The sequence below is a fragment of the Pseudoliparis swirei genome, chromosome 24, assembly GCF_029220125.1.
Source record: "Pseudoliparis swirei isolate HS2019 ecotype Mariana Trench chromosome 24, NWPU_hadal_v1, whole genome shotgun sequence".
NCBI classification, from domain to species: domain Eukaryota; kingdom Metazoa; phylum Chordata; class Actinopteri; order Perciformes; family Liparidae; genus Pseudoliparis; species Pseudoliparis swirei.
The window spans coordinates 14682924-14708641 of NC_079411.1; the positions used below are offsets into that span (position 1 = coordinate 14682924).

At 46.7% G+C, this 25718-nt stretch overlaps 2 protein-coding genes across 9 annotated transcripts in view; one reads left to right on the top strand and one right to left on the bottom strand.

The window, feature by feature from the left end:
- Nucleotides 1–4303, top strand: part of neurl1aa (neuralized E3 ubiquitin protein ligase 1Aa) — a 130186-nt gene extending 125883 nt beyond the window's left edge. The window contains exon 6 of the mRNA XM_056409410.1: nucleotides 3982–4303. Within this exon, the coding sequence (XP_056265385.1) occupies nucleotides 3982–4070 (89 nt within the window). The 3' untranslated portion in view covers nucleotides 4071–4303. The remainder of the gene's footprint in view (nucleotides 1–3981) is intronic.
- sh3pxd2aa (SH3 and PX domains 2Aa) overlaps nucleotides 1–25718 on the bottom strand; it is a 96358-nt gene that overhangs the window by 67286 nt on the left and 3354 nt on the right. For 7 of the 8 annotated variants that reach the window (XM_056409398.1, XM_056409396.1, XM_056409395.1 and 4 more), the window contains exon 2: nucleotides 17363–17443. In XM_056409398.1, the coding sequence (XP_056265373.1) occupies nucleotides 17363–17443 (81 nt within the window). Of the gene's footprint in view, nucleotides 1–17362; nucleotides 17444–22799; nucleotides 22824–25718 lie in introns of those variants that run through there. The other variant, XM_056409403.1, reaches the window with a different exon arrangement.

Genomic DNA, 25718 nt, shown 5'->3' on the forward strand with positions numbered 1-25718 from the left:
ATTTGTGTATCGAGTGTAGAGCTGGAGCCAGCAGCTAATTAGCTCACAAAGCTATCCTCGCTCTCTCCAGCGCCTGACAGCATCTCATATGCATAATATGGAATATATGTCAACGGTAAATGTCCAACGGCAATAAGTCTTCGTTGCAAGGCAGCTGAGTGCTGAGCAAACAAGCAAACTGTTGTTGGTCACACACTCGTTCCAGCATTTTATTTGTACATTTGTCTTTGCGTCGAACAAACAGCGCATTGATAAAATGGCTTCAGAGATAAGATAAACTCACTGGCTCCCAGCTCAGCTGCTGAGACTCGATATGACCTCACTTCCTGCGTGTAACTTTGGACGCTTCGGGGAGAGTTCACAGGGTTCACCCAGAAGCAGCCGGGTGAACCCAAGTCATTTTGAGTCATTCTTGTGGTTATGTGTATCTTTGCTGGTTGAATTGTGTTTGAAGCATGTCAAATTTGCTTATATGCTCTTGTAGCCGAGGCTTTGCTTTTTTAGTTTGGTATGTTGCATCATTATCTTCTTTGTTGATTGATGAACACATGAACATATGAACACATTAACACATTAATACATGAACGACATACTGAGAACCTTTGCACACCGTGGGACAGAGAAGGTTTACACTTTGTTGAACTGTTCTGCCACTTCAAAAATATCGATATTCAAAATGAGTCATTGCGGTTGGCGGTACGTGCTGACCATCAACAGCTAGCGTAGCTGCAAGGACTAACAGGCTAACCAGTGGCAGCAAGCTAGCATGTCGCGCTAGTACTCGACACGTCATGTTGAAGTGACAGAGCGTTACTGTGATTTTTCACTGTAACGGCGTTGCTAAATGACAATACCCCCATTTTTTTTAAGTAAATAACTCATTTGACTATTTGTGGTATTTGTGTTAAATTAAGCTAGCTAGCACAGTAGCTTCATACTTGACATGAAAACGTCTCTCGGAGAGAAAACAATAGTTTTAGTGTTCCTTTAATCTGATTATCACTTATTGTCGGTTCATTATATGACACATGAAATAATCTTTCGTCAGACCACCTTCAAATGGATCCGCCCCACCCCCCAAAAACAACGCACAGCAACACGAAGGCGGTGGGAGGAGAGGCGCTGAGACCCTGGAGCTGAAGGGGATTAGGCAGAGAGAGAGAGAGAGAGATCTACAGCAGAGGTCAGGGGGTGTAGACAAGTGTGTTTACCCAGTCTCACCCTTCAGATGAATCATTCACGAGAGGGGTTAGAGAGGGAGTAGAAGCAAAGCAGGGGGAGAGATGCAGAGGGGAAGCAGACGTATTACTGTACGGCAATGCAGCAAACTGTTTCCCACGTGGGGGAAGAGAGGAGACAGCATTGTGTCTGATGGCTGTAAAAGAACCCTGGTGACAGGCTGATGGGACTTCAAGACATCTAAACACACACACACACACACACACACTCAGATCCCTGAAGTCCAGTCCTGACACAGATCTCTCCCCAGATGTTTCTCTCCCTCCGGCCATCTGCATGCACGTCTCTATTGAACTTCTGTCTTCTTCAATTATCCCCCGGTTCCACTTGGGTTGAGAGTCTAGAGGACTCTACCTATGTATCCATACCATAACGTCTACTGCTTCGGCAGCACAAAACTTACCGCAGTCCCAGTTGTTTGGACCCCCCTAAACACACACACACACAAAAGAGAAAATCCTACTGAATTTACAAAAGACCCACAGGGAGGGACGGATGATGAACCAGCAACCAAACATTGAGCAGAAAAGCTGAATTTGCAGCACAGATTTCATTAATTTATTTTGTTCCCACTAAAGTGGATGATGAGTTGGAATGTCAAAAGAAGGAAGGTGTGTGTGTGTATATACAGGCACGTGCACAGATAGAGCCCTAGTGGTGCTCAAGCACCAGCCCCTTTGCCCTGGATGAGAAAAGTGCCCTTTTTGCTGGAGACACATTTTTTTCATTCATCAGTATTTAAGAATATAAGTTACTCTCTCTGTCATCAAGTCCCCCCAAATGTGTTTTAATATCCGACGGGGCATTTATTTGAGTTCTTGTTAGAATTTCGCCCCGACATGCTCCGCGGCGCTCACGAGCCCCCCCCCCCCTCCTCCCCCTCCCCCGCCGCGCCCCTCCATCCTCCTCCTCCACTTCCTCCTCCGCGCAGTGCTCCTCGCGCCACCACACGGGTGCACCTCCTTCTCCTCTGACCCGCAGCATCAGACACACAGGTCATGACGGTGTTTGTCCCCTGACGTTGTTTTGTGATAAATCAACCACAACATTAACGCTGCTGAAAACATGACGTCACAACTGGTCCGACGTTTCCTAAAAAAATAAACAAACAAAAACTCACGAAATCCGTGATTTCAAAGCCTTGCAGCTGTTTACTGACGTTAGTTATGTTTAGAGAATAGAGAGAGGGCGAGAGGAGAGAGAGAAGAGAGAAAAGAGAGAGGAGAGAGAGAAAAGAGAGAGAGGGAGAGAGAGAGAGAGAGAGAGAGAAAAGAGAGAGAGATAATTCTTATTCCGTTCTATTTAACGGGCTAGTCTAGGATTTGCGTGGCCAGACTGAAAACAAATCATAGGGCCTCTCTTGTTCAGAGGTCCGGGCTAAATGTGGAGGCGGCCGTATCTGGCCCGCGGGCCTTAGTTTGAGGACCACTGCTCTTGGCTGTTGATGTCTATCAATATCGCTCATTTTGAAAATGACGTCAGAGGGCAATACGGATCCGTATCAGACCAGCGAGGAGGGCAATACGTGGCTGGCATGACGCCCCATCAACCAATCAGAACGCTTGTACTGTTGTTGCTATATAATAATTCATCTTGATTCATAAAGAAAATGTAAGCTAGCTGTCTGATGCTGCCCAGAGGAAACGAGGAAATGCAGGTCGAGGATGTATTGCATCATCAGTGTATTGCTGCTAATGCTTCAACTCTGTCAGAATTTTTTTTTGGCATTGGGTGCCCTTTTTTTTGGTTTGAGCACCTGCCCCCCAAAATGTCTGTGCACGTGCCTGTGTATATATATAAATACACATACAGGTGCAGACACCGGAAAGAACTGAAGCAACTCTGAGGCTTGACAAGCTCAAACGAGGAATATTGCCCTTTTTTCCTCACCCCTGCGGACATGTTCCCTCTTTCCCATGGATGCATATTCACGGCTGACAAGAAGCTTAGAATATGACAACCTGCCATCCAGGTTGTAATATTCCATGTCGGATGAGCAGAGAGAAAGAAAAGAACATCATGATAAATAAATTTTAAAAACATTCATGCCAAAACATGGCTCTACTTCTCAGACTTCACTGTCTCCTTGGTAACCAGCACAGATTGAGTGTGAATGAGAGTTGTGAAGGGACGTGATTGGATGATGCTGCAAAGCTCTGGACCACTGGTGTAAATGTTGGGAGTCAGGTAAAGAAGAAGAAAAAAAAGGAAGAGGTTCTTTTTTTCCTCTCTTGTCAGACAGAGTAAGTACAGATGACGTAATGTTGACTACTACTGTACAGCTCATGCACAGCACACTTCCAGGGGGATCAGGCTTTTGAAAGATGATTATTTTCTTTCTAACAGCTGATTAAAGTCTTACACCGCATTGCCCTGGATGAGAGCGTGAGCTTAAAACATTGAAAAGGGAGATGCCAATCAATAAAAGGGGAAGACAAGTCACACTCTCTGTGTTCATAACTGATGCCGCGTTGACCTCGTCGCCTGAGCGGCATCCACAATCTGAGGGGATTTACGTAGAGGAGCATTGTGGTTGGTCCATCTGAGCTGTTTCCTAGTTTTGAATTAGACAATTTGCTAAAGCAATATGTAAATTAGGATTTACTAATATACCATAACTTCATACATGTTATAGAATGTGTGTTATTGTTTAATAATTTACAATATTGTGTGGTAAATGTCTGTGGATTATTATTTAATGGATTACTGTAACTGGTAAAATGAATCTTTCTGTGTGACAAGAAATAGATCAATTGCAGCAAGGGATCCCCTTCCCCCGAAGATCACACCTGGCTCGGAGAGACTGGGTAGCAGATGGAGAGGCATCCTGAGGACCCCTGCGATGCCATTCAGAGAGGGGACAGAACGACGCAGAGGAAGAGGGACAGATGACTTCAAGTGTCAAGAGGCGTGGACACGCTTTCAACACCGACGGACAGACGGCTCAGCCATTGAGTGGATTAGGACTAATGTTTTACCTAGACAGGTTAACCAATGAGAAGAGAATATCTCCCCTGGGGCCGGGACGCCCGGGAGGTATAAAAACAGATGTTGACCAGAGAGACAAGGCTTTTGACCTTTTGGATGTCGGCAGAGCTGCACTGCATGCAGGTTAGCTCCATGTAGGCCGTGATCCTGTGAGAAGCCCTCAGCTGAGGATTAGATTTCGTGAGCTTGACTTCTGTTAGACAGTTAACTGCTTTGGCGGTCTGTGGACGCAGTGATTCATGCTCCCTCAGCTGAGTTATACTCTGTATCGCAATCGGTATTGACCATTGGTAATATTTTCAATTAAACACCTTTTATTATAATTTGGCACTGTCCAGACATTCTTTCTCGGTTCTGCACTCGAAGATTCTTGAAAACACAACAGCCACCGACACACATCTTGAAGGGAGTAATGTGAAGTGGACGACAATGTGCAGAATCTTCCATGGAGGTCTGTTTCCTTCTGTTCCAGTCCACAGAAACATGGCAGAAGTAGAGCCAGAGGAAGAAATGACAACAGCTCCTTGTTCACACCAGGCACCATGTGCTAAGAATAGAGCCTCCGTATATGGACTTGTGAGCGTCAGTTGGCATAAACTTGTTCAGTTATCGTGCAGTGGATTGATGCCTCACTTCCTTTTGGCGGCCATGTGACTGGGCTTCACGCTAGTGGAAAGGAACGGAATGGAAATAAACACGAGCACATTCAACTCATGACTGGCACAGCGAGGTAGCCATGTGATCTTCGCACCATTTCCATGGCGACGTGGCGATAGCGATGAAGGCCACAGACTCGGCAGGCTTCTTCCTCTTCTTCTTCCTCTCTTTGCTGATCTCGGGGAATGACTCCTCTACTGGAGGCGAGCACACAGCGTGTGATGAACACCACACACCCCCTCCTCCCCCCATGAGCTCAGGAAGGAAAATGCAGCCCGAATCTTTTGACTTTCTTCCACCGTCTTAATGCCGCTGAACTCCGGAGGACAGCGGGACAGAAACTAGTGTAGCATGTGAATCGAGTCTCAACAAGCATTAGCACACAGCAGCGCATTCCGTTTTCAGAGAGGCAGATGTCTAAGATGGGCTAGAGGGAGGGAGGGAGGGAGGGAGGGGCGCGTTCCTTTCCAGCCACAATCACTCACAGTTGTGCCTCTAAATATAAAGTGGCACGCTGGCACCGGAGCTGGACAAATCGCTGTCTGTGTTGGCACGTTATATTGGGATGGAACGTGATATCCTGCATGCTTCTTTGCAGTGAACGCATGCATGGGATATGAGGGGGGTGGGGGATTTTCTAAAGAGCTGCGCTCTGCTCCCGGGGAGACGTCGCCAGTGTCGGCTGTCGAGGCCCCATGTGGCAGTTTTCGGGCCTCCCCTCAGTTTCAATTGGAGGCAACAGGTGCAGGGCTGTGACCCCTCCTGTCTGTCCACAGTGGTCCTCCAGGGCTGAAACACCGTGTCACTGTGTGAGTGATGTGACGCGGACGGTTTGTGTTGCTACGCTCCTGTCAACAGCGTAGCAACGGAGGAGGGGGTTGTTTGATTGTGTTTAGGGGTGCAACTAACAATCTTTAGCACTATGGATTCATCTTTCGTTCATTTCATCCCAAAGGTTCAAACGTCAGATCACTTCTATCGCCAACACACAGCGAGGGCAATAACATTGTTTATCTGTTTATCTAAAAGGCATGCTCACATGCACTAACATGGACAAAAAGTGACTGGATCAGTGGTTAGCAGGTCCGTCTTTCAATCAGAGGACCGGCGGTTCGATCCCTGGCCCATCCCAGTTGATGTGTCCTGAATTGCTCCCCGTAGCTGTATCTACGGTGTATGATTGTAAATCGTTTTGGATAGAAGCACCAGCTTAACAGGTACTGACAGACGCACTAACATGCCCTAAAAGGTGTTTGAGAATATTTGAGATACGTCTCTATAATTATGATACGTAGGTTAAGTGTTGCTTAGTTTACATAATTGTTTTAATCCCAACAGAGATGTTTTTTTAAACATAATTAAGTGTGTGGGGGGGTTGCCTCAGATAAGCAGGTGTCTTTGTCTGAATTCACTATGTTAACCTTGTGTTCCCTGCAACCAGGTGCTGGGCTACCCAGCAGTGTGGAAGAAAGTGGCGGCCAGGTGTCCGACAAGGCGTCAGCAAGCATACAACGATCTCAGATAACTGGACGCTCACATCCACTGACAAACACAGATGACTGTTTATACTTAGCTCATAATAGAATGCAGTCTAGAGGGGATGAGCAACAGGATAGGGCCAACCGTGATTCAATCCAAACAAAGAAGAGCCAATGCTTTTATCCAGCCCCTCATTCCTTTCTCTAACCCTCCATGCATATTCAGCAGAAGCACTGGCTCAATGCTGCAGGAGCACCATCAGCCATGTCCCCACAACCTGAGGAAAGGAACAATTGGGTTCAGTAAGTAGGCCAGCCCACGTACAGTTGGGTAAGGCGGAGGCAGGGGGCGGGGGAGGGGGGGGGCTCTCCCCTGTTCCAGGGGTTCAGTGCTAACAGAGCAGTAGGACCTGATTTAGCCGCGCTGGCGGTCTCAAGGGTCTCCATGCTGACAGCCAGGCCAAACCTTTGGAACGTAGCAACAAGTGGACTGAGAAAAGTAAAAAAAAAAAGTAGGGGGACAGCTGAGAGAAGAAGAAGGGGAGATGAAAAGAGAGTCAAAAAAGGCCACAACAACTGCCATCTCTGGCAACAACATACATGTTGTCCATGCCAATAGTTAATAATAACTGGAACTGAATTAATGATGAACTGACTGTTGCAGTTCAGGCCTGCCTCTCCTTTTAAACGGGCTACTTTTGAGAAGCACATTTCACAATCTAGTCATATTTATAATGTGTTCATAATGTTGCTGTTATTGTTGCTCAGAGCCGAACACTGTCCGGCTTTTCCTTTTTTTCTTTGTAAAAAAACGATCTGACAGGGCTCCCCCTCCAGAGGCCAGCTCTCTAACTCTACATGATACCGGGCTGTGTTTGATGTCCTTATGTAATCCTGCTGAGATGGAGAGGCCCCAGTGGGGGGAGGAGGAGGGGGCTATCACCATGTGATAGAAACACTGCCAACTAGTAATGCAGCACACGCACACACACACACACCCACACACCCACACAAGTAAAAAGTAAACAGAAACATCCGTAGCTCCAGAAAGCCAATGCACTTGACCCCGAGAACACGCAGGTCACGGTGAACTATAGCCAGGGGGGGGGGGGGGGGGGTCTGAGGAGAGACAGAGACAGATGGAGCAGCGGGCAGAGGGAAAGGGAGAAAGGGAGGGGGGGTATGTTGGAATGAGATATGAATGGTGGTGTTGAAGACGTGACGAGTGGGATGTGTTGGGGGGAGGCAGAGACCGGAGGAGGCAGCAGAACAAGAGACGGCCACCTGGGCTTCACTTTGAAATTTTCGTGGGAACTCTCCCTCTCTCTCCGCTTTCCCCCTGACTCGGTGGCATTGAAAGCCTGCATCCTGCACACTGCTGTTTACCCGCTCACTGTTCATTAACCTGCAGGTAAGGGGGGTGGGAGTCCATAGATAGTGTAGATAAGCAGGGCTCAGCCTGTCGGGTGTGCTGATCGGCTCTAACTCCGTCGGGAAGTTTGTCTCTGCATGTGTGGAATGTTACACGGCAGGGAGGCCGCAGACCGGCGGGTGAACAGGAAGTAGACGTTCAGATACACGGCGTCTGCCTTTTGGATGTTTCACTGAGTGGCCACCAGCGCATGGTAGCTGACAGGTGACCAGAGAGCGGCCCTTGATAAAAGTCATTAATAGACAGTCTGTATCTGTCGTTAGGGTAGTAAGACCTGGCACGGTCAGATGTCCTCAGGTCAAACCTGAGTGGGACTCAAATCCCGAAAGGAGATAGCAGACACAGACACTCAACCCAGACCAGGCCCTGCATCACGCTGAATGGAAGATTTTATCACAATATGTTTTTTAAGATGAATGTCAATAAGTATCATATTATACTGTATATATTCATTCACTCCACAATTTGAAGACGACTCAGGACAGACCGCTAAAGACAGTGAAGCTGGAAGAAGTGCATTATTTGGGATAATGGCATGTTGATGTTTGACATGAGCACGTTACTGTTGGTCCAGTGACCAAGAAGGGATGGATTTGGTCTGTTACTATTCTGCTATGGAAAAGAGAAAAAGGATTTCAAAAGGAAGTGTAAAGGAGTCCTTCGTTTCGCCTTCACTTCTCAGGAGAACAAATACCTTCACACGCCTTTTTTCATCACATGTCTCTGATAACATATTCTTCAGCCATTCTACAGAGTAAGCTTCTCAACAACACCCCCCCCCCCCCCCCCCCTGAACAAGATGCACAGAGGGACAATGAAATAAATAAGTCTGTGTGATTTATCAAACAGTGAACAAAGACAGCGGAGGCTCAGCTGGAGATGTGATGATGTGAGAGGAGACCTTGAGCAGCTCCCTGTTCAAGGCTCTGTGTGGCGGAGGAGGCGGGGGCCGCCGACAGAGAGGGAGGGGGGCAAGATGGACAACGAGGCAGAGACGGATGAAGATGGAAGTTCGTCAGCTGCCACGTGCATCTCCAGATAACAGGAAACTAACGGGGATGCTTACATATCATGCATGTGATCAAATATGGTAACCATCATCAGTCAGAGATGGATGGAGGAGAGGAGGGCTGCACCGACACACAATACATCTCTCCGACACTGGGAGGGAACACGAGCCACGGAGAGAACAACACCACTTCCCCTCTCTCCTCCACGCTCTCCAAAAGCTACCTCTTCTGGCCTTTCCTCACCACTTTCCCTCGACCTCTGTGAAAAAAGGTCAAGGAAGGATGTGAGGGAGAGCTCATGAGTTCGGAGAAGACAACCGCGGTGCTCTCAGAGGATCCGACTTTGGAGGGCGACAAAAAGCGCAACTACCCCGCGACCCGGTGACATTTTATATTCTGGAGCGTGCAGGCTGGAGAACAGACTCCTTCCGTGACAGGCGGCTTCACTCGGGTGTGAAGGAGAGAAACTGGAGCTGCTTCCTTCCTGCTGCTGTCACACTTAACAATCCCATGTGCGTCTTGCAGAAAATGGTTCAATATCAATATTTTCATTGTGCAATAATTTAGATTAAATAATCAATCATAGGTCTAGCTTGTTTTTGTTTTTTTATTGACAATGAGAATTTTGACAGTTTGCTACATTTACTGTTCATTTGATTTCTTACTTATTTGTTGGTGGTAAATAAATCCATATAAAATGTAACAAAATAATAATATTATAATAATAATAACTTTATTGAGATAGAACTTTTAAAAACAATGTTTACAAAGTGCTCCACAGAGAGTCAAAGCAAAACAAGTGAAATAGCAAGAAACCAATATTACATTGAAAAGTATATATTAAAATAAAAAATAAAATGGAAAATAAAAAATTAATTAATTAATTAAAAACCAAATAAATTAAAAAATAAATTACAAATAAATTAAAAACAGACAAACTAAATTAGGGGAACCAAAGTTCTGCATAAAAAGACTAGATCACTTAAAAGCTGTTCAATAAAAATGGGTTTTAACCCTCCTGATGCCTTCGGGTCAATTTGACCCGATTCAATGTTTAACCCTCCTGTTACCTTTACTAACATATTTTACCCTTGGGGTCAATTTGACGCCAGCAATTAAAACCTCCAGAAAATTATTAGAATTAATATTGTTTTCCAAGTTTAAGTGTGAGGCACTTTATGTTTGTTTGTTGACTACCGAAAGAACACCGACATTAAACAATGAATGGGGTCAAATTAACCCTAAGGCGGCAGGAGGGTTAAATATTGAATCGGGTCAAATTGACCCTACGGCAACACAAGGGTTAAGAAGTGATTTAAAAAAAGTTACTGATTCTGCGAGCCTTATCCCCTCCGGTAGGTCGTTCCAAAGTCGAGGGGCTCTAACAGCAAAAGCACGGTCCCCCTTTGATTTAAGCCTCGACTTTGAAACAGCCAGTAGGGCCTCACCTGAGGATCTAAGGCTGCGTGCTGGATCATAAGGGGCTTAAATCTTAAAATCAATTCTAAAACGAACAGGAAGCCAGTGAGTTGAGGCCAGGACTGGGGAAATGTGATGTTGTCTGTTAAAACCAGTAAGAAGCCTAGCTGCTGCATTCTGGACTAGTTGGAGGCGGGAGATGGATTTTTGATTAATGCCGGAAAGGAGGGAGTTGCAGTAGTCTAGTCTTGAGAAAATGAGTGCATGAATAATTTTTTCCAGGTCTGACTGACAGTATGGGTTTAATTTTTCTAATGATTCGCAACTGAAAGAAGCAGGACTGGACAATTTTTTAAATCTGCGATTCAAAATTCAATTGAGAATCAAACAACACACAGATTTCTGGCAACAGGTGTTAAATATGCAGCAAGGGGACCAAGTTCACTATCGACGAAACCGGTGTTATTGTTTGGGGAATTGAAGAATATCACTTCTGATTTTGAGTTATTGAGTTGGAGAAAGTGTTGTGCCATCCAGTAGTTAACATCAGAGACAATCTAAAACAGCAGCTAGGCTCTCTGGGTCACCAGGTCTCAGCGGAAGGTATATCTGTGTGTCGTCTGCATAGCAATGAAAAGATACATTGTGTCGCTGGAGGATTTGACCAAGTGGAAGCATATAGATTGAAAATAAAAGTGGACCTAAAATTGAACCTTGTGGTACACCACAGGTAATCTTAGAAGTGGAAGACGAGTGATTACCTATGGTGACCGAGTAAGATCTATTTAAAAGGTACAAGGAAAACCAGCCAAGTGCAGTGTCTTTGATGCCAACTCAGGATTAAAATGGCGTGATCAACAGTATCGAAAGCTACACTAAGGTCGAAAAGAATCAAAACTGCGCTCTCCCCCCTGTCTGCTGCTAAAAGAAGGTCATTCGTTACCTTGAGGAGGGCAGTTTCTGTACTGTGAAGTGCTCTAAAACCTGACTGAAATTTCTCAAATAAGTTATTCTGATTCATAAAAGCTCAAAGTTGCGTTGAAACCACTTTTTCTAAAAGTTTTGATAAAAAAGGAAGTTTTGAAATTGGCCTAAAATTAGAAAGAACAGATTGATCAAGCATGTTTAAAAGTTGATGGGAAAGTACCACTTGCTAGGGAGCTATTTATAATTAATAAAATACTTGGCCCTATCGTGTTAAAAACCTCCTTGAGGAATTTTGTCGGAATAAAATCAAGGCTGCATGTGGCTGATTTCATTTGTGATATAAGTTGAGATAAAAAGGTTAATGACACTGGTTGAAAATGACTAAAATAGTTTTGAATGTCCCTACACGGGTTGGGGGTGGGTAATTTGTTGTCTTATTTCCTTTACCTTATTATTAAAATAAATTAAAAATGTCTCACACATCTCTTGTGAGGCATCAATAAAATGAAAGGAGGAGGGATTTATGACTGTGTCTATGAGCTTAAATAAAACTCTGGGGTTTGAATAGTTCTCTTGAATTAAATTGGAGAAGGAGGTTCTTGCTTCTTTAACTGCCTTTTGGTAGTTGTTCAATGCATCTTTCCAAATTTGATAAAATACGTGCAGAGCAGTTTTTTTCCATTTTCTTTCCTTTCTCCTAGGGGATCCCAGTGGCAGAACAGTAGTCCTTCAGCCAGGTATGGAGTGAAAACAGTCTGGACCGCCTCTCGATTCCCCTGGTGTGGGTAGGGATGGGGCCTGAGACGATGATCTTGCTGCCAGTATCCAGCAGTGAAATGAGGAGTGCCTGAAAGTCTCGCTTTAAAACCTCCGATTGTCCAGCTCTGATGTCATTAGTTCCGATGTGGAAGATTATGGGACTGATGTTTGGATATTTTGTGAGGATGGTGGGGAGTCTACGCTGAATATCAAGAATGCGGGCACCAGGGAAGCAGAGTGTCTTCGAGGGGCCGGATGAAGGCTGAAGGCGAATGTTGCGAACCATGGAGCTGCCAATGATCAGGATTGATGTGGTAGAATCCAGAGCGGCTGGAAGGGGGCCGTCTGTGTCAGACAGCCTAGAATGAATGGAATGAGATTGGTTAGAGTGTGTGGGGTCGGGTCTTGAGGGGCCAGGTTGTCTGGAAGCACTGGGACCAGGAGCAGGGTGATGTGAGATGTCATCTGAGGCCAGTGCTTTAAACCGGTTTGAAATCTGGAGAGGAGGGTAATGTGATGAATGTTGTCCTTGTGAGCTTCTTCTTCCTAGGTGCCAAGGTACAGTCTTCCAGGGTGGGGGGCGCGGGGTCGAATTGGTGGGACCAGCTGAGGGAGGTAAGCAAGGCAGATGTGGGGGAGCAGCGGTGATGGCAGGAGAATCCTGGAGAGTAGCGTGCGAGGTGTTGCTGGCAGCAGGAGGGTCATGAGGAGCGGTGTGTGTGGTGATGATGGCAGGAGGGTCCAGAAGTGGCAAGGTAGCAGCAAGCAGAGCAGACTGAAGAGGCCGAGTCCAGGAGAACCCACTAAAACAGTGCTGTCAAAATTGTCCTGCATTTTGGATTGCTCCTTTAAAATGATATTTCGCTGGGTTAGCAGCTTGATTTGTTCTTTCAGTTCGATAAGGAGGTCTTGTAAGTTGTTGATTTTGATACATTTGGAGCAGATGAAAACACTCGTAGTAAAATCTTCTTCAGGGATGATGACGAACATGTCGCAGAGATCACATTTCATCACCTTCAGATTGTCGTTCTCAGGGCCAGCCGAAGTCATGTTGAAAAATTCAAAAGAACATTAATAAAAAGAAAAAAAAGAAAATTAATAAAAATAATATTAATAAAAAAGTTATTTAATATGTCTAAAAAGATTCAACCGTCTGGGTAAAGGGATAAAAACAATAGGTACAAACACAGCGTTAACTGGTGGGATGTGGCTGGTTGGACACATTCATTGGCCCACCCTCACGTACTTTAGCCAGAGCAGTTAGCCCCCCTGGAGCGACACAGCCGGCTGCGGCAAGACGGTCAGATCGCCTCCCGGCACCCAGACTTTAGTTTAGCCCGAATGCCGGGCGGTGGAAAGAGGAGAGTAGTCCTCCGACCGTACACACACCGTAAACAGCTGGCTCCCCGACTTGGGAAACACCGTGACGTTCCTGCGGTGACTGAGCGCGTGACTCACGGAGCGCGCGACTGGAAGCACAGACTGGAATTGAATATAATGGTCGTCACTGTTCATATTCATCAACATGAATCCTGTGTATGACTGCATGACAATAAATGTTACAACCTGTGCCAGATAGGCACATTGTTTTCGTGGAAGGCCGAATGGGACGTCAACTTAAACAAGGAATTGCGGGGTGGCATTATCTCCTCTCCTTTGGTTCAGGAAGGTGCAGTGTTTCCTATGCTAAAGGAGCTAAAGAAGGAAGCATTAAAGCACCACTGGTATAATTCAAAAAGCTCTTATCATTGTGGCCACGTGGATCATATAAATCAAGGCCTATGCTTCTCACTGATCCCTGATCTGGTTTAGCACGCTGCCGGACTTCAAAATAAGACAGGAAAACTCCGGATCATGACATATTTTACTTCATCAGATTTAATTTGGCAACCCTTGAAGAAGGTTCCACGAGGTCCGGTTCCACCATCATGAGGAGTGTGTTTGTGTCTGCTTGATCCTTCATTTCAGTACATTGTTTCCGTTAATGTGCTACCGTTTCCATTTAAAGTGTGTAAATGACTCCCCTCTTTCTTGCTCTCAGATGACATACACTGCAGCATTGTATTCTAGTTTTTAAAACTATTTAAATTCGTAAATCCCCTCTTTCTCTACTAACATTTTCAAAAGTTTTCTTCAGCCCCGAGCTGGTCTTGCGGGGTCTCCTCCATTCCCCTGCAGCTTCTTGTGTCCTCCTTTCTGTCCCCAGACTGCCTGAATGTGTCCCGTGTCCCCGCAGTCACACGGCTGACTTCTGAGCCGAGGGAAATGTTCCACAAACGGCTGAACTGTGCTCATTCCTCCTAAATTTAGACCTTTATCCTGATCCCTTCGCCGTGGGAAAAACTGCATATTTTACACCCCCTCTGCTCCCAATCCATAAAGGACCCGGGCCATCCGCTCAAGTGCCCGATTGTAACTCACCAGAACAGTCCCCTGTGTTTGGCGTGGAGGTGTCCTTCCTCTGCCGCTCAGAAGGGGCTTAAGAGTCTGCTTCTCTGCTCTTCTCTCTCTGCCACTCATAAATAAAATACAACATCCCTTTATCCTGGACCTTAAACAATGGACTCCCTCATTCAGTCGAGTCCCAGCATCTCCAGAGAACATCCACAGAACACCTCAAGGACAAAGAGGCGGAGCTAAAGGTCTGGCTATTCAGCTAATTCATCCTCAAGGATGGCATTCCGATAATGCCTCGGGGTCTAGACAGACATGTGTTTCCATCAAACGGCCCACTTACAGGTTAGAGATTCCCAATTGAGTGACCTTCCCTACCAGCGCTTTGACCAAAGCTTTTGGAGCTGAATATAAGACGCTGTGTGCCAATAGCGTGCTGCTGGCATCCATCAAGCTATTTGTGAAAGGGCGGAATATCAACCTTGAGATCAAACCGGGGCTAATATGGTCCGCTGGTTCTTCAAAGCTACACTAAACACTGGAAGAAAGACGTGAAAAATAAAAGCTTTAAAAATAAAATGGCCCGACTTCTCCTCCCTTACATCGTCAGCATCCATCAACACTTTGTGCCATTCTCATTACCATCACTGCGCATTAAGGTGTGGCGAGGTAGGGCGAAGGTGTGAGTGCTTACATATTTGTGGCATGTTTGTCTGAAGGCGGCAGGTACGCGTGTGACTGCAAGCCTCTGTCTGCCTCCACTCGTTCCCCACCTGCAGTTCAGGCCCATCGATTGGCCGATTGACGACGAGCCGGGAGACAAAAAGATCAAACTTCTGTTCCAGCAGAGCAGCTTTAGCCCCAAACAGCCATCCAATAAAGGACTAATGGAAAGAAGATGGCAGAGAGAGAGAGCGAGAGAGTTGCTACTTACGACAAAATGGCTCCCCACAGGGCATTAATGTGTTCCTGCCATCAGCTGGAAATGACCACGAAACAGCACTGATGTGGCTCCTATTATTTTTACCTAAACACATTCTCCACGCCGCTGGCATCCCTCTGACACAGACCCTAACCCCATCAGCTAGCAGGTAGCATTAGCAACACAGCTGTTGCTGGCCACCTGGCCAATGACCAAAGCAGGAAGCAATTGGAGAACACAGTGCTGCAATGAAACACCCCAGAGGCTTCATTTGCAGACCAGATTACATAACGAAAGCCAGTCTTTATTGGATAAACATTACAGTGTGCCATCAACATTTACTTCACAGTGATGAGTTAAAGCAAGACGCTTGTCGTCTGCCACTTTCAGGATGATAGGAACAGAGACAAATAAACGGCGCCACAGACAACTTAAAGAGTCGGTTTTGGGGACACAACGTGAACAAAGTGAGTCCAACACATGAGGCCCAGCCCAGAACCAGGGCGAGTGTTTCCAGGAAGACAGCCTGTTCTGGTTATTACGAGGAAACAGTGATGAAAACCCCGGCGATATTTTCCAAAGCGTGGCTTAAAGTGTCTCCAACAGTTTTAGAGCGGCCGATCCGCGCCTACGTCCCCTCAGGTGGGGGGGGGGGGGGGGCGCAGAGAGCGGGAGCAGCTCCAGGTTGCTCCAACAACAACAACTGGATCAAACAGGAGCGGTTCAAAAGCCTGGCAGAGAGAACCTGGTTTTGGTCCCCCATATCGGCGTCTCGTGTGTGGGGCGTCAGTGCAAATGGAAACACCAAGGGAGCGAGCAGGGTGAGACATGAGTGGCGGAGTGCTGGAGGGGGGGCATCTGGTAACTCACCATAAATGTGTGTGAATGAATTTTCACACTGGAACCAAACTCTCTAACCGACTCAATGAAAGGGCCGGACCAGGTTGGTTGGCCGTTGCCCAACCCCTCCCCCCCCCCCCTCCCTCCCCCTCCTTTGCCATCTGACAAAGAAAAGCAAATCAATCTGTCCGCTGCTGACTGGGAGTGATTTTGTGCCGAGCCATGCATGAACCATTAAAGTTCATTAGTTTCCTCCGAGGGCACTTTGAGGGAGGAGTACGAGGAGGAAGACACACATCCAGTCCACTCACCTCTGTCTGGGACTTTTCCAGAGAGGAGGAGCATTCAGGCACACCTCGCTGGCTTTTCCCTGTTTATTATTCTACCTTCGTCTTTGATTCCACTTTGGGAGTAATCAGTTGCAGCGGGTCTGTTCTCCACCTCACACTGCCCCACTGGTTATCAATGGAAGCTTTCAGAAAGGACCTTTCCTCCACTGATTGGCTACATCATTTCCTCCTGGCCTCGCACACTGGGGCCATTGAGACGTGGCCCCCTGTAACTCTTTCACTGCGGCCCTTTCATATTTACTGGTGACCCGGAGGCCTCAGGTCCACACACATGTGGTATCAGCTTGCAATGGGGCGAGGGTGCAGAAGGGGAATGAATGCACACAAACATTCTCTCAGCATGCAGCGGTCCACCTGAGAGATACAAGGCAGGTTTTTCACTGCGACTCCTGCGCCGCTTAAAATAAAGTCCCGAGTGAGAGAACTGGAGCCGTTAAACATGAGGGAGAAGCGTCTGAGCCAAGTCAGGAGAACAGAAAAAGACTGTATTTAGAAGCCACCAATCGCCGACCTGCAGTAGAGAATCTAAGCGGCGAACGACTGACTATAAAGCATGGCACATTAAATTGACTTCCATGTGAATTTGTGCTTGTACTATAAATTTAAAGCTCCCTGACGTTTTGAGGGGACGGCAGAGATTAGATGAGAGAGAGAGGAAGAAGTGGGGCGAAGGAGGGAGGGGTATTGGGATGGAGAGAGAGAGAGAGACGTGCTGCATTAGTCCGGGGTGTCTCCCCTGCCTCCTCCACTAATTACTAACACTCACATTGATTCACTGAGGCGACCAGGTGTGGAGAACATGGGCGCTTACACATTAATCCATACGAAACAATGCCGTGAGTTTCGCAGGGCGGACCTCCGGCCAGCGGGGTTTAGAGATCGCTCTGCCAACGCACCTCACACCGAGCAAGCAGGAGAGCACATGATACATAAGGGTGGAAGATTACCTGCAGGTCAAAGAATTTGCTGTATCGCCTGTAGATGATGTGGGATGTGTTGTCCGAGTAGGTGACATTGATGAGATATACCTGCCGAGAGAAGAAAAGCGGAGAAAAGAAAGTTTACACTTTTCATTTTAAAACTGGCTCATTTCGTGCAAAAAAACTACGATTCTCAACAAATGATACGCGCTCGTTTCGAGAAGCCGTTACTCGAGAACATTTGTTCATTTTCGCTTGATGAACGCCAACCGTATATAGACTACAATGGCCATCCCCTTCTGTCCGTCGACAGATCAGTTCCTCGATGCATGCCACTGGTTGGATCGTGCACAGCCCCGACAGCAGCTCCCCCAACATGAAGGCTCTATGACACACACTCATAAGTCTGATGGATGTTAGTGTCACTCCCCTCCTCTGTCAGAACATTGACCTGTTGGCCTTCAACGATATCCGTCAAGAGGCCAGCAGTGTTTCTAATCTCATAGACGGGTCAACGAAGCCGATCCAGAGGCCAGCAGTGTTTCTTTGTCGTCTTTGGTTGATTTACATTAAAGGGCTCTCAAGTGGATTAGTTGTTCCATAGCATTAGGCTGCAAGCTTGTGAATGGTTAATTACATTGAGTAAACTGGGTACGCCTCCAGAATGGGATCTAAAGCTTGTATTGTTCGAATGCTCCCTCACTCGCATGGATTCGAGAGCTGAGGGTTCCTCGAGAGACTCCATTACTAAAAATCAGCTATGCTAATTCTCTGCATGGCCACATTGTCAGTGTCCCAAATGAGACGCGATGAACGCATGACAGAAAAAGGGCCTCACGAAGTGAAGCAGCTCTGTCCCTGGTGAGGACGGACTCAAAGTAGCACATTTCCATCAGCCGAACCAAAAAATACATTTTCGTTTTTTAAATATATTTTTTGTTGAAGAATCTGGCGCGCGCTCAGCGCACAGCTAAAATAACCACGATGAAGTGATTCACAAGGAACCATGATGTTGTCACCCAGCCAGAGCGTTCCAGCTAAGTGGCCCAGACACAGCACGGAGAGAAATCCACTTAGCATCAAGGCGTGGCGAACACAGCGCCCATTGGCTCTGCCTCTTGTACAGCATTCAGATTCAATAACGGCAACGTGTTTCCCTGGTGAGCCACTGCTGCTCCGCATCCAGCAGGCTCCGCCTCCGACTGGTGTGACCCTGTCACTCCGACTCCTCTGTACCTGCCAAGAGGCTCCCGATGATCGAGAGGGAGTGAAAGACCCTGACGTCAGCCTGCGAAGGGCAGCGGCTTCAACAAAAGAGGTTCCGCTCCAGCGCCGAGGGGTTAGAAGCCCTCGTTGCAGTTGGCTCAGCTGCTGCTGGCGAGGAGCCACCCCCAGTATGTTCACTCCCATGCAAAACACAGCTCCTGGCATCCACACGTCTGCCACTGTCACACTACCCTCGCATGCTTGTTCTCAGCGCGGTGGGGTGTCACCACAGCCACTGGCTTTGGCATTCAGTGCCATGAAAATGTGCTCCTTGGAGAACCTCCGAATTACTAAAGTAAAAAATGTCTCGCTGCCACCGTCAGCAATGTCTCCCAATGTCTCCCAAGGACTAGTGAGGATAGCAGAGAGCTCATTAACAGAGCACCTCCTAAAGAGATGAGAGGACGTTTCAGGAAGCTGAAGGGCACACAGAGAGATAACTGTGAGCTGGGGCGTCATGTGGAGCTCATATAGGCCGGCGTTGACCTCACTGAGGCAAACAGCCCACATACCTTGAGATAGGGGCTTCTGTAAATGATACACCTCCGAGGCAACGGAGCGGCTGCCCCAGAGCTTGTTTGAGTGTGTGGTCATGTTTTTTTATTGAGGAGAAATAGAAGCTATGTTGGTTAATATCAAGATTTCATTCACACTCATGTCGATCAGTCATGAAATTCAGGTATCACATCCGTGGGGCCCAGAGGATGAGTCCTGGTGACGTTGGTGATCCTGTGATCTACGACAATGACGTGTGTCTTTGAGAGACATGTCCCAACAGCTATTGGATGGATTGCTGTTCAACATCAATGTCCATGTTCCCAGGGGATGAATGCTAATGACCCTCTGAGTTATTATCGGACGACAACAGCTGTTTAAAGTTATTCCTTACCAATTAGGTTGTGGTTGAGAGTGAAATGTCAGGATGGATTGTAATGACATTTGGTACAGACAGGGGTGTCCCCCTCAGGACGGATTGTCATATCTTTGCTGGGCTTTAACTAACTTTTGGCACCACCATGAGAACCAACTCTTCATTTCATAATGACAAAATCCCTGGATCTCTGCTGCCTGAATGGAGAGCTAACCAGCTAACATGCTGAACTGAAAATTATTCCCAACATGTTCATGGTGAGCGTGTCAGCATGCTGACATTAGCATTCAGCTCACAGAGCTGCTAGCATGGTGGTGAACACGAGTCCACATATATCTCTGGCATTTGTGTCTCATCACTTATTGGCCAACATGTGTCCAAACAGAAGCATCTGTGGTCAAAGAAACTGAGGATACAGTCTATGTGGAACTACTATGTGGCTCAGTGTTTGGCCCCTATGAGGCTTTAAGACCTGACCCCTCAGGGACGCACTGACATCACCTGGTAAACGGTTGAGTGGGAGAGGCTGTCAGGGCTTGAAATGGTGTAAATACTGATGGGAACGCACTTTGCTGCAACATATGTCCAATAGTGGGTATTTATGTTCTAACTGTTTACTCCCTGATTTGAAAGTCTTCCAGGCTCTTCTCATTTCAAATCATCTATTTACTTCTTTTTTTGTTGTTGGGGAAAACAGCTTCAATGACTAAGTGAAATGTTTGAGAATAAATAAATTCATATCCTCTAAATTCATGTGTTTCTATGTTCTTTTAAACCTTCACAGGGCTCTCAAGTGTCACGCATTGAGCGTGAGACTCACGCATTTCGGTCTTAAGTCACGCACTCCCGCCACACATCATATTTCTCACGCTGAAAAAAACTCTTGGCTATTTAATGTTTTAATGTGCCGCAGCGCGCAAACATGAGCTGGCCGCGCTGCCCTCACCGTGGAGGAATCAAGCGCTTCCCTGGAGTTCTGCTGAGGTGCCACTTATCAGCCAATCAAAAAGAAGAAATGGGCTACACAATAGCCAATCAGAAAAAAAACCGTATCTGGGTAAGATTTAATAAAGCAATCAATGAAAATAAAGCATCCTGGAATTGCGCGCGACTGACGATAAAATCCGGAAATTTCGTTCTGCGGGGGGGGGGGGGTGTGCTGCTGATGGAAATGTCACTCTTGCCTGTCTTCAAAACTTGAGAGCCCTGCCTTCATGTTTCTGAGTAACTGTTCCCCTGGTGACACTGTGTGTAGCGCGTCGTTGCTTTAATTGCATGAATTGTGGGTAATTGCCATGGGCACAGTCTGCAGAAATGCGGAATAATAGAGAATGGTTCATAAAAGGCTCAAAATGTCTGCGACAGAGCCCTCAAACCCTCGGTGACTTGACAGTGTGGCAGAACTAAACCCTCATGCGGGAGCATGGAGATGGGGATTGGGCCCTAGTGTACTCTACAAACTCCTCCCTTCATGCCTCTAAGCAACCCATGCTTTAGCTGAGGTCCACGACGGAAGCCAGGCTGGAAGATGTGGACACAAACCCTCAGAAGCAGATGGGTATGTGATGGCAGCTGCAGTGGAAAACACAACCAACAACCAGCCCCAGTCTGCCCGTGCTGAAAATATCAAGTTTAAACCTAAAGCCGCACGCCCAACCCCAAAAATAGATTTACTCCTCAACACTCCCGGTGACGTAGAAGAGTCTGGGCTTCTGCCGCTCTCCGTGCAGCGACAGACATGGAGCAGAGAACATCTCCTAATCTAATCTCATGACTTCATTCTGCACACTACACGGCGATCCTGCTGCTTCTTCTGCTCTCGTGCAGCCCACACGCTGACTCACAGCCCCAGTACGTCCAGTCGTCAGTGTGGAGTTGCCTTCACTCAAGTATTGGTTGAACAGAAAGGTAACAGCATCCATTAGCACAGGGATTCCCAAAGTGTGGTGCGCGAGCTGCTGCCTGGGGGGCGAGAAAAAAAAAAATGGTGTGGTGTAATAATTAATAAATCATATTAATTAGGCTCTCTCAGGGCTCATCATTTCTTCTTAACGTGACTCAACAGAACACATCGATTTTTAAAAAAAAAAAAAAAAACTCTATTTAATGTTTGAGGGGTGCTCAATACAATACACGTGCTCGCCGTCCGTGAGAGCTCCGTCGGCGCAGACGCATCGGGACAGAACAAGAAAGTCACTGCACGTCTGCAACAACTCTGCATTCTTTTTTTTGCGTTTTTTTTTTAAATGTGTGTGATTTTTGGTGTACCGAGTGGGAGGGTGGCAAGAAAAAAAAGTTTGACCTGCATTAGCACTATATAACCAAGTAATGAATGGTTTATAACGCACCATCATGTAGTCACACACAGCTATGGTGTTTCTACCTTTGTTCCCGATTAAAACAGTGAAGACACACTTTATATCGTTACAGCTGTCATTCGTTGTGTGTCCGCTCTTGGCTCCACTACAGGTGGAAGAACACTTCTATCTGCATTGCAGTGCGTTATAAGCCACGTATTCAATGGAATGCTGATGCATGCGAAATAAGAATAACCAGTTAGTCGCAAGAACAAGGGACACATTCAAACAGTTGATAAATAATCGGCCGATTGTATAACTTTACATGATAAGACTAAATGAAAGACAAAATTACGATATTAAGAAGTAGGAAAATGACATTTTATCAGAACCACAGAAATCAAGATAGAGGCCCAGCAGAACCTTGTGATTGCTGCGGGACGCTTTTGCAGCAACAAGCCATCGCTGCAATTCCAAAATGAGGGGCTAAATTATCTTTTGTAGGGGGGAGCTATTACTATATATATATATATACACATATATATATACATAAATATATATGTATATATATAATATATATATATACATAATAATTACTTATCTTTTAATAATAGACTCACGAGACTCCGTCAGTCTGCCTTATCTTTCTATCTTCTGACATGTCAACTGTATTTACAAAAGGAGCCTTGAAAAAAAAAAATCATAAACAGGAAGAACAAAGAGGAGTGGGGAAATAAACACGTGCTTGGGGGCCTTGAATGTCCCAGATAGAAAGAAAAGACCGTTTCCCATGGAGGTTGCAAAACAAAAGTTAGTTTCACACTCAGTAGCAAAGAGACAAACATGAATTGTTTGCGACGGAACAAATTGGACTTCTGATTATTTCATAATGTTCTTCTGAACCATGAATATTCACACGGAGTTTACAGCTTCCCTTCTTTCTTTCTTTTTCGTCCCCCTCTTTGACTAAAGAAGCGTTTCTCTAATAACAGAACAGCATTCAGAGAAACGAACAGAGAAAATAACTTACAGTTTCGGAGGAAAAGCCAGGACCCAGTCCTCCCGGTGTGGAAGTGCAGAAGGCAAGAGAGCGCAGAGCTTGTTGGGGTGGAGAACGTGGAGCTGGCCACTAAATGCAGTGAACCCCGCCTAAACCACAATATTTAAAGTTAGCTATAAAACAGACACACATCATACTTTCAGACCATGAAAGCGAACATGCTCTCTGCCTCTGAGTGAAGTCTTTCCACATGGAACCACGGCCTAAATCTACTCATTCGTCCTCACAAGGTCACATCTTCTTTCCAGATCGACAAATGACAATTAACACGTTCTTCAGAGATATTTCCCGGCAGAACGCCACCTGAGTGAAATCAACTGTGGGACTTCCACTTTGAAGTGGACCAATCCGGTGGCTTTGTGGCGGACGCAGCAAGTGGGCGGTGCTAAAGGGAAACATTGTCGATTCAGCGGGCCCGTCCTGTGCACCACGATGCTATTTTTCCGGGCGGCGCGTCTGGGGCGTTTGGGGCATTTGGGGCGACGCGATGTGGGCGACGTGTTTACAGCGGCGCGTTTTGAGCGGCGCAATTTTCGCCCCTAGTTGAAATATTTCAACTTTGAGGGGGTAATCTCGCAACTCGGCCAATCAGCTCTTGAGTTGCTGCGCGCGTCATCGCTGTCCCGCCGCTGTTGAATCAGAACAAGACGGACAATAATGTTATGAACACATATTATATATAATAATGTTATGAACACAATAACAGCGTTTTGATGTTCCGCTCTCGTAGCGCTGGAAGCGGAAGTCTTTTGGACGTAACAGTAACTTCATCGGTGAAAGTGACCGCGCTGTATGAGCCTACGGGTGATGTCATGAACCCAAACACGAGGGCGTTAGATGTTCCGACGTGTGTGGGATGTCCACAACAAGTATAAAGCAGAACTAGTGGTTAGTTATTCCGTGGTGGATGAAGGAAATGATAACGGTCTTTACGGAGTCTCGACGCTCATGGTGAGAACACGGTGAATGGTTGGGCGAGTAAACGCACGTGTTTTGGGCGACGCGAAAAATCGCATCGCTTTTGGTGTGAACGCACCTTTACTTCACTCATCCACTGTCTTCAGCCACATATGCCCCACAAAGAAGCACCACTTACAATCTTATGTTTGTCAGAAATAAGCTCAATAGTTTAAGACATAATTCAATCAGGTGAAACAACAAGACATTGAGAACTACGAGCGGGCTGAAGAGATCTGAGTGGACCCGTGAGCTAAGAGGAGGACACCGCTGCATGACATGAGAACCTGTGCGGCGATGCACTGATGTCACTCACTGATGCACTGATGTCACTGTCAAATAGATCCACGCCACAAGGGAACCCCATTCCTGCCGTTAGGACTCATGCCTCGGACATGTCCAGGTCACTACTCACCACGCTGATGTCACAAACCTGGACCCTTGTTTAGTTTTTGTAATCCGTCTCTCGTGAGCCCTCTAACTATGGATCGTAAGAGCAATACTAAGCCATGCAGTACCCCTTTCAGTCAAAATATGTGTGTACATATTTACCTCTTGCGGTACTTTCCAGTGGAGATATTATTAACCGGATCGGATGTTTCTTATAAATCCTCCTTGGGCGCTTCGGTAGAGAGGGAGAGGGAGAGAGGGAGAGAATATCTTATCGTGCTAATCCGGCCAGTCTGATTCCAACAACGGTTTCAGCCAATCTCTCTGACTGTCAAGTCATTTCCTAAAAACATACCATTAAAAAACTAAAAACTAAACCAGAGCCGGTGCCCCCGCACATGCCCAGTGTCTCCGCAGAGCATCGGCATTTCTGTACGTAGAATGATAAATCAAGCTGTTAAGGAAGAGAGTGCTGGAGGCCACGTTGAAGCACCACACCATGTCTCGCCATCGGAATGAAGCTACCGTCAAGCTTTAAGACCTCTGCAGGAGACGAATAAAACGTTCCATAATCACAAACAACATCTGTTACTGAAGCCATCAAAACAACCCCCGGCATGTGACGTGGATACACACTCAAGTCCGCATCATGGTCAGAGTCGTGGCTCTGACCATGGAGTGTGGAGAACATGGACCTGACTGATGGACCCCCCCGACTAAACCCTCTCCTCCTTCTCTCACACACTCCTAGCTTCACTCTTTGTTTGACGGGGCCCAATACATATCTGAGTGGGGAACGGCTCTCTGAAGGCATGTTTTACGGCGCCCAGTAACAACAGAGGCCTCCACGCTGCTGCAAAATGAAATGTTGCGGCACAGGGATTTGTTGGGGGGAAACAGGAGACTAACGTAAACACGGCCATGCCCCCCCTCTCTCTCTCTGGAATCCCACCAACATGCAGGATGGAGAATGTGTGCATGGTCCGGCCTTCCCCTGAGGCCTGAAGAGCCCTCCCCTGTAGCAAAAAGCCCCTCCTCTCCCAAAATAAGCATGTCCAGCTGGTTTCCCGAACACTACTAACAGCATCCAAAGGATAGCAGACTGAATATTCTCTTGTTTCCTCCCTCCCTCCCTCCCTCTTTCCCTCTTTTTTTCTTCCCACAGTGGCTAGCTTAGGCTCCTGAGACAGGGTAGCCAGGGAAACTAGGCCACGGACTGACCCGCTAAGACCGAGGAGCCCAAAACAAAGTGCAGCACAGCTTCGCTCTGAGAAGCTCCTGTTCCCACTCTCACTGTTCTCAGCCTGGAGAGCACTCCACGATACACACGGACGGATTACTGGACCGGTCCGTGGAAGCAGGAGCTGTCTATTGGGAGTCCATAATGCATGAAATAAAGAGTACTGTAAATAGCATCAAAAGCAAGCCACTCACTCACTATCTCTCAAGACTGAAGATACTACATTAACATGAGAAGCACAGCTATCGGTTTCCAGTGTGTTGTCAGGAATAAAGAGTGGGAACAGGGACACCATTCTTCAT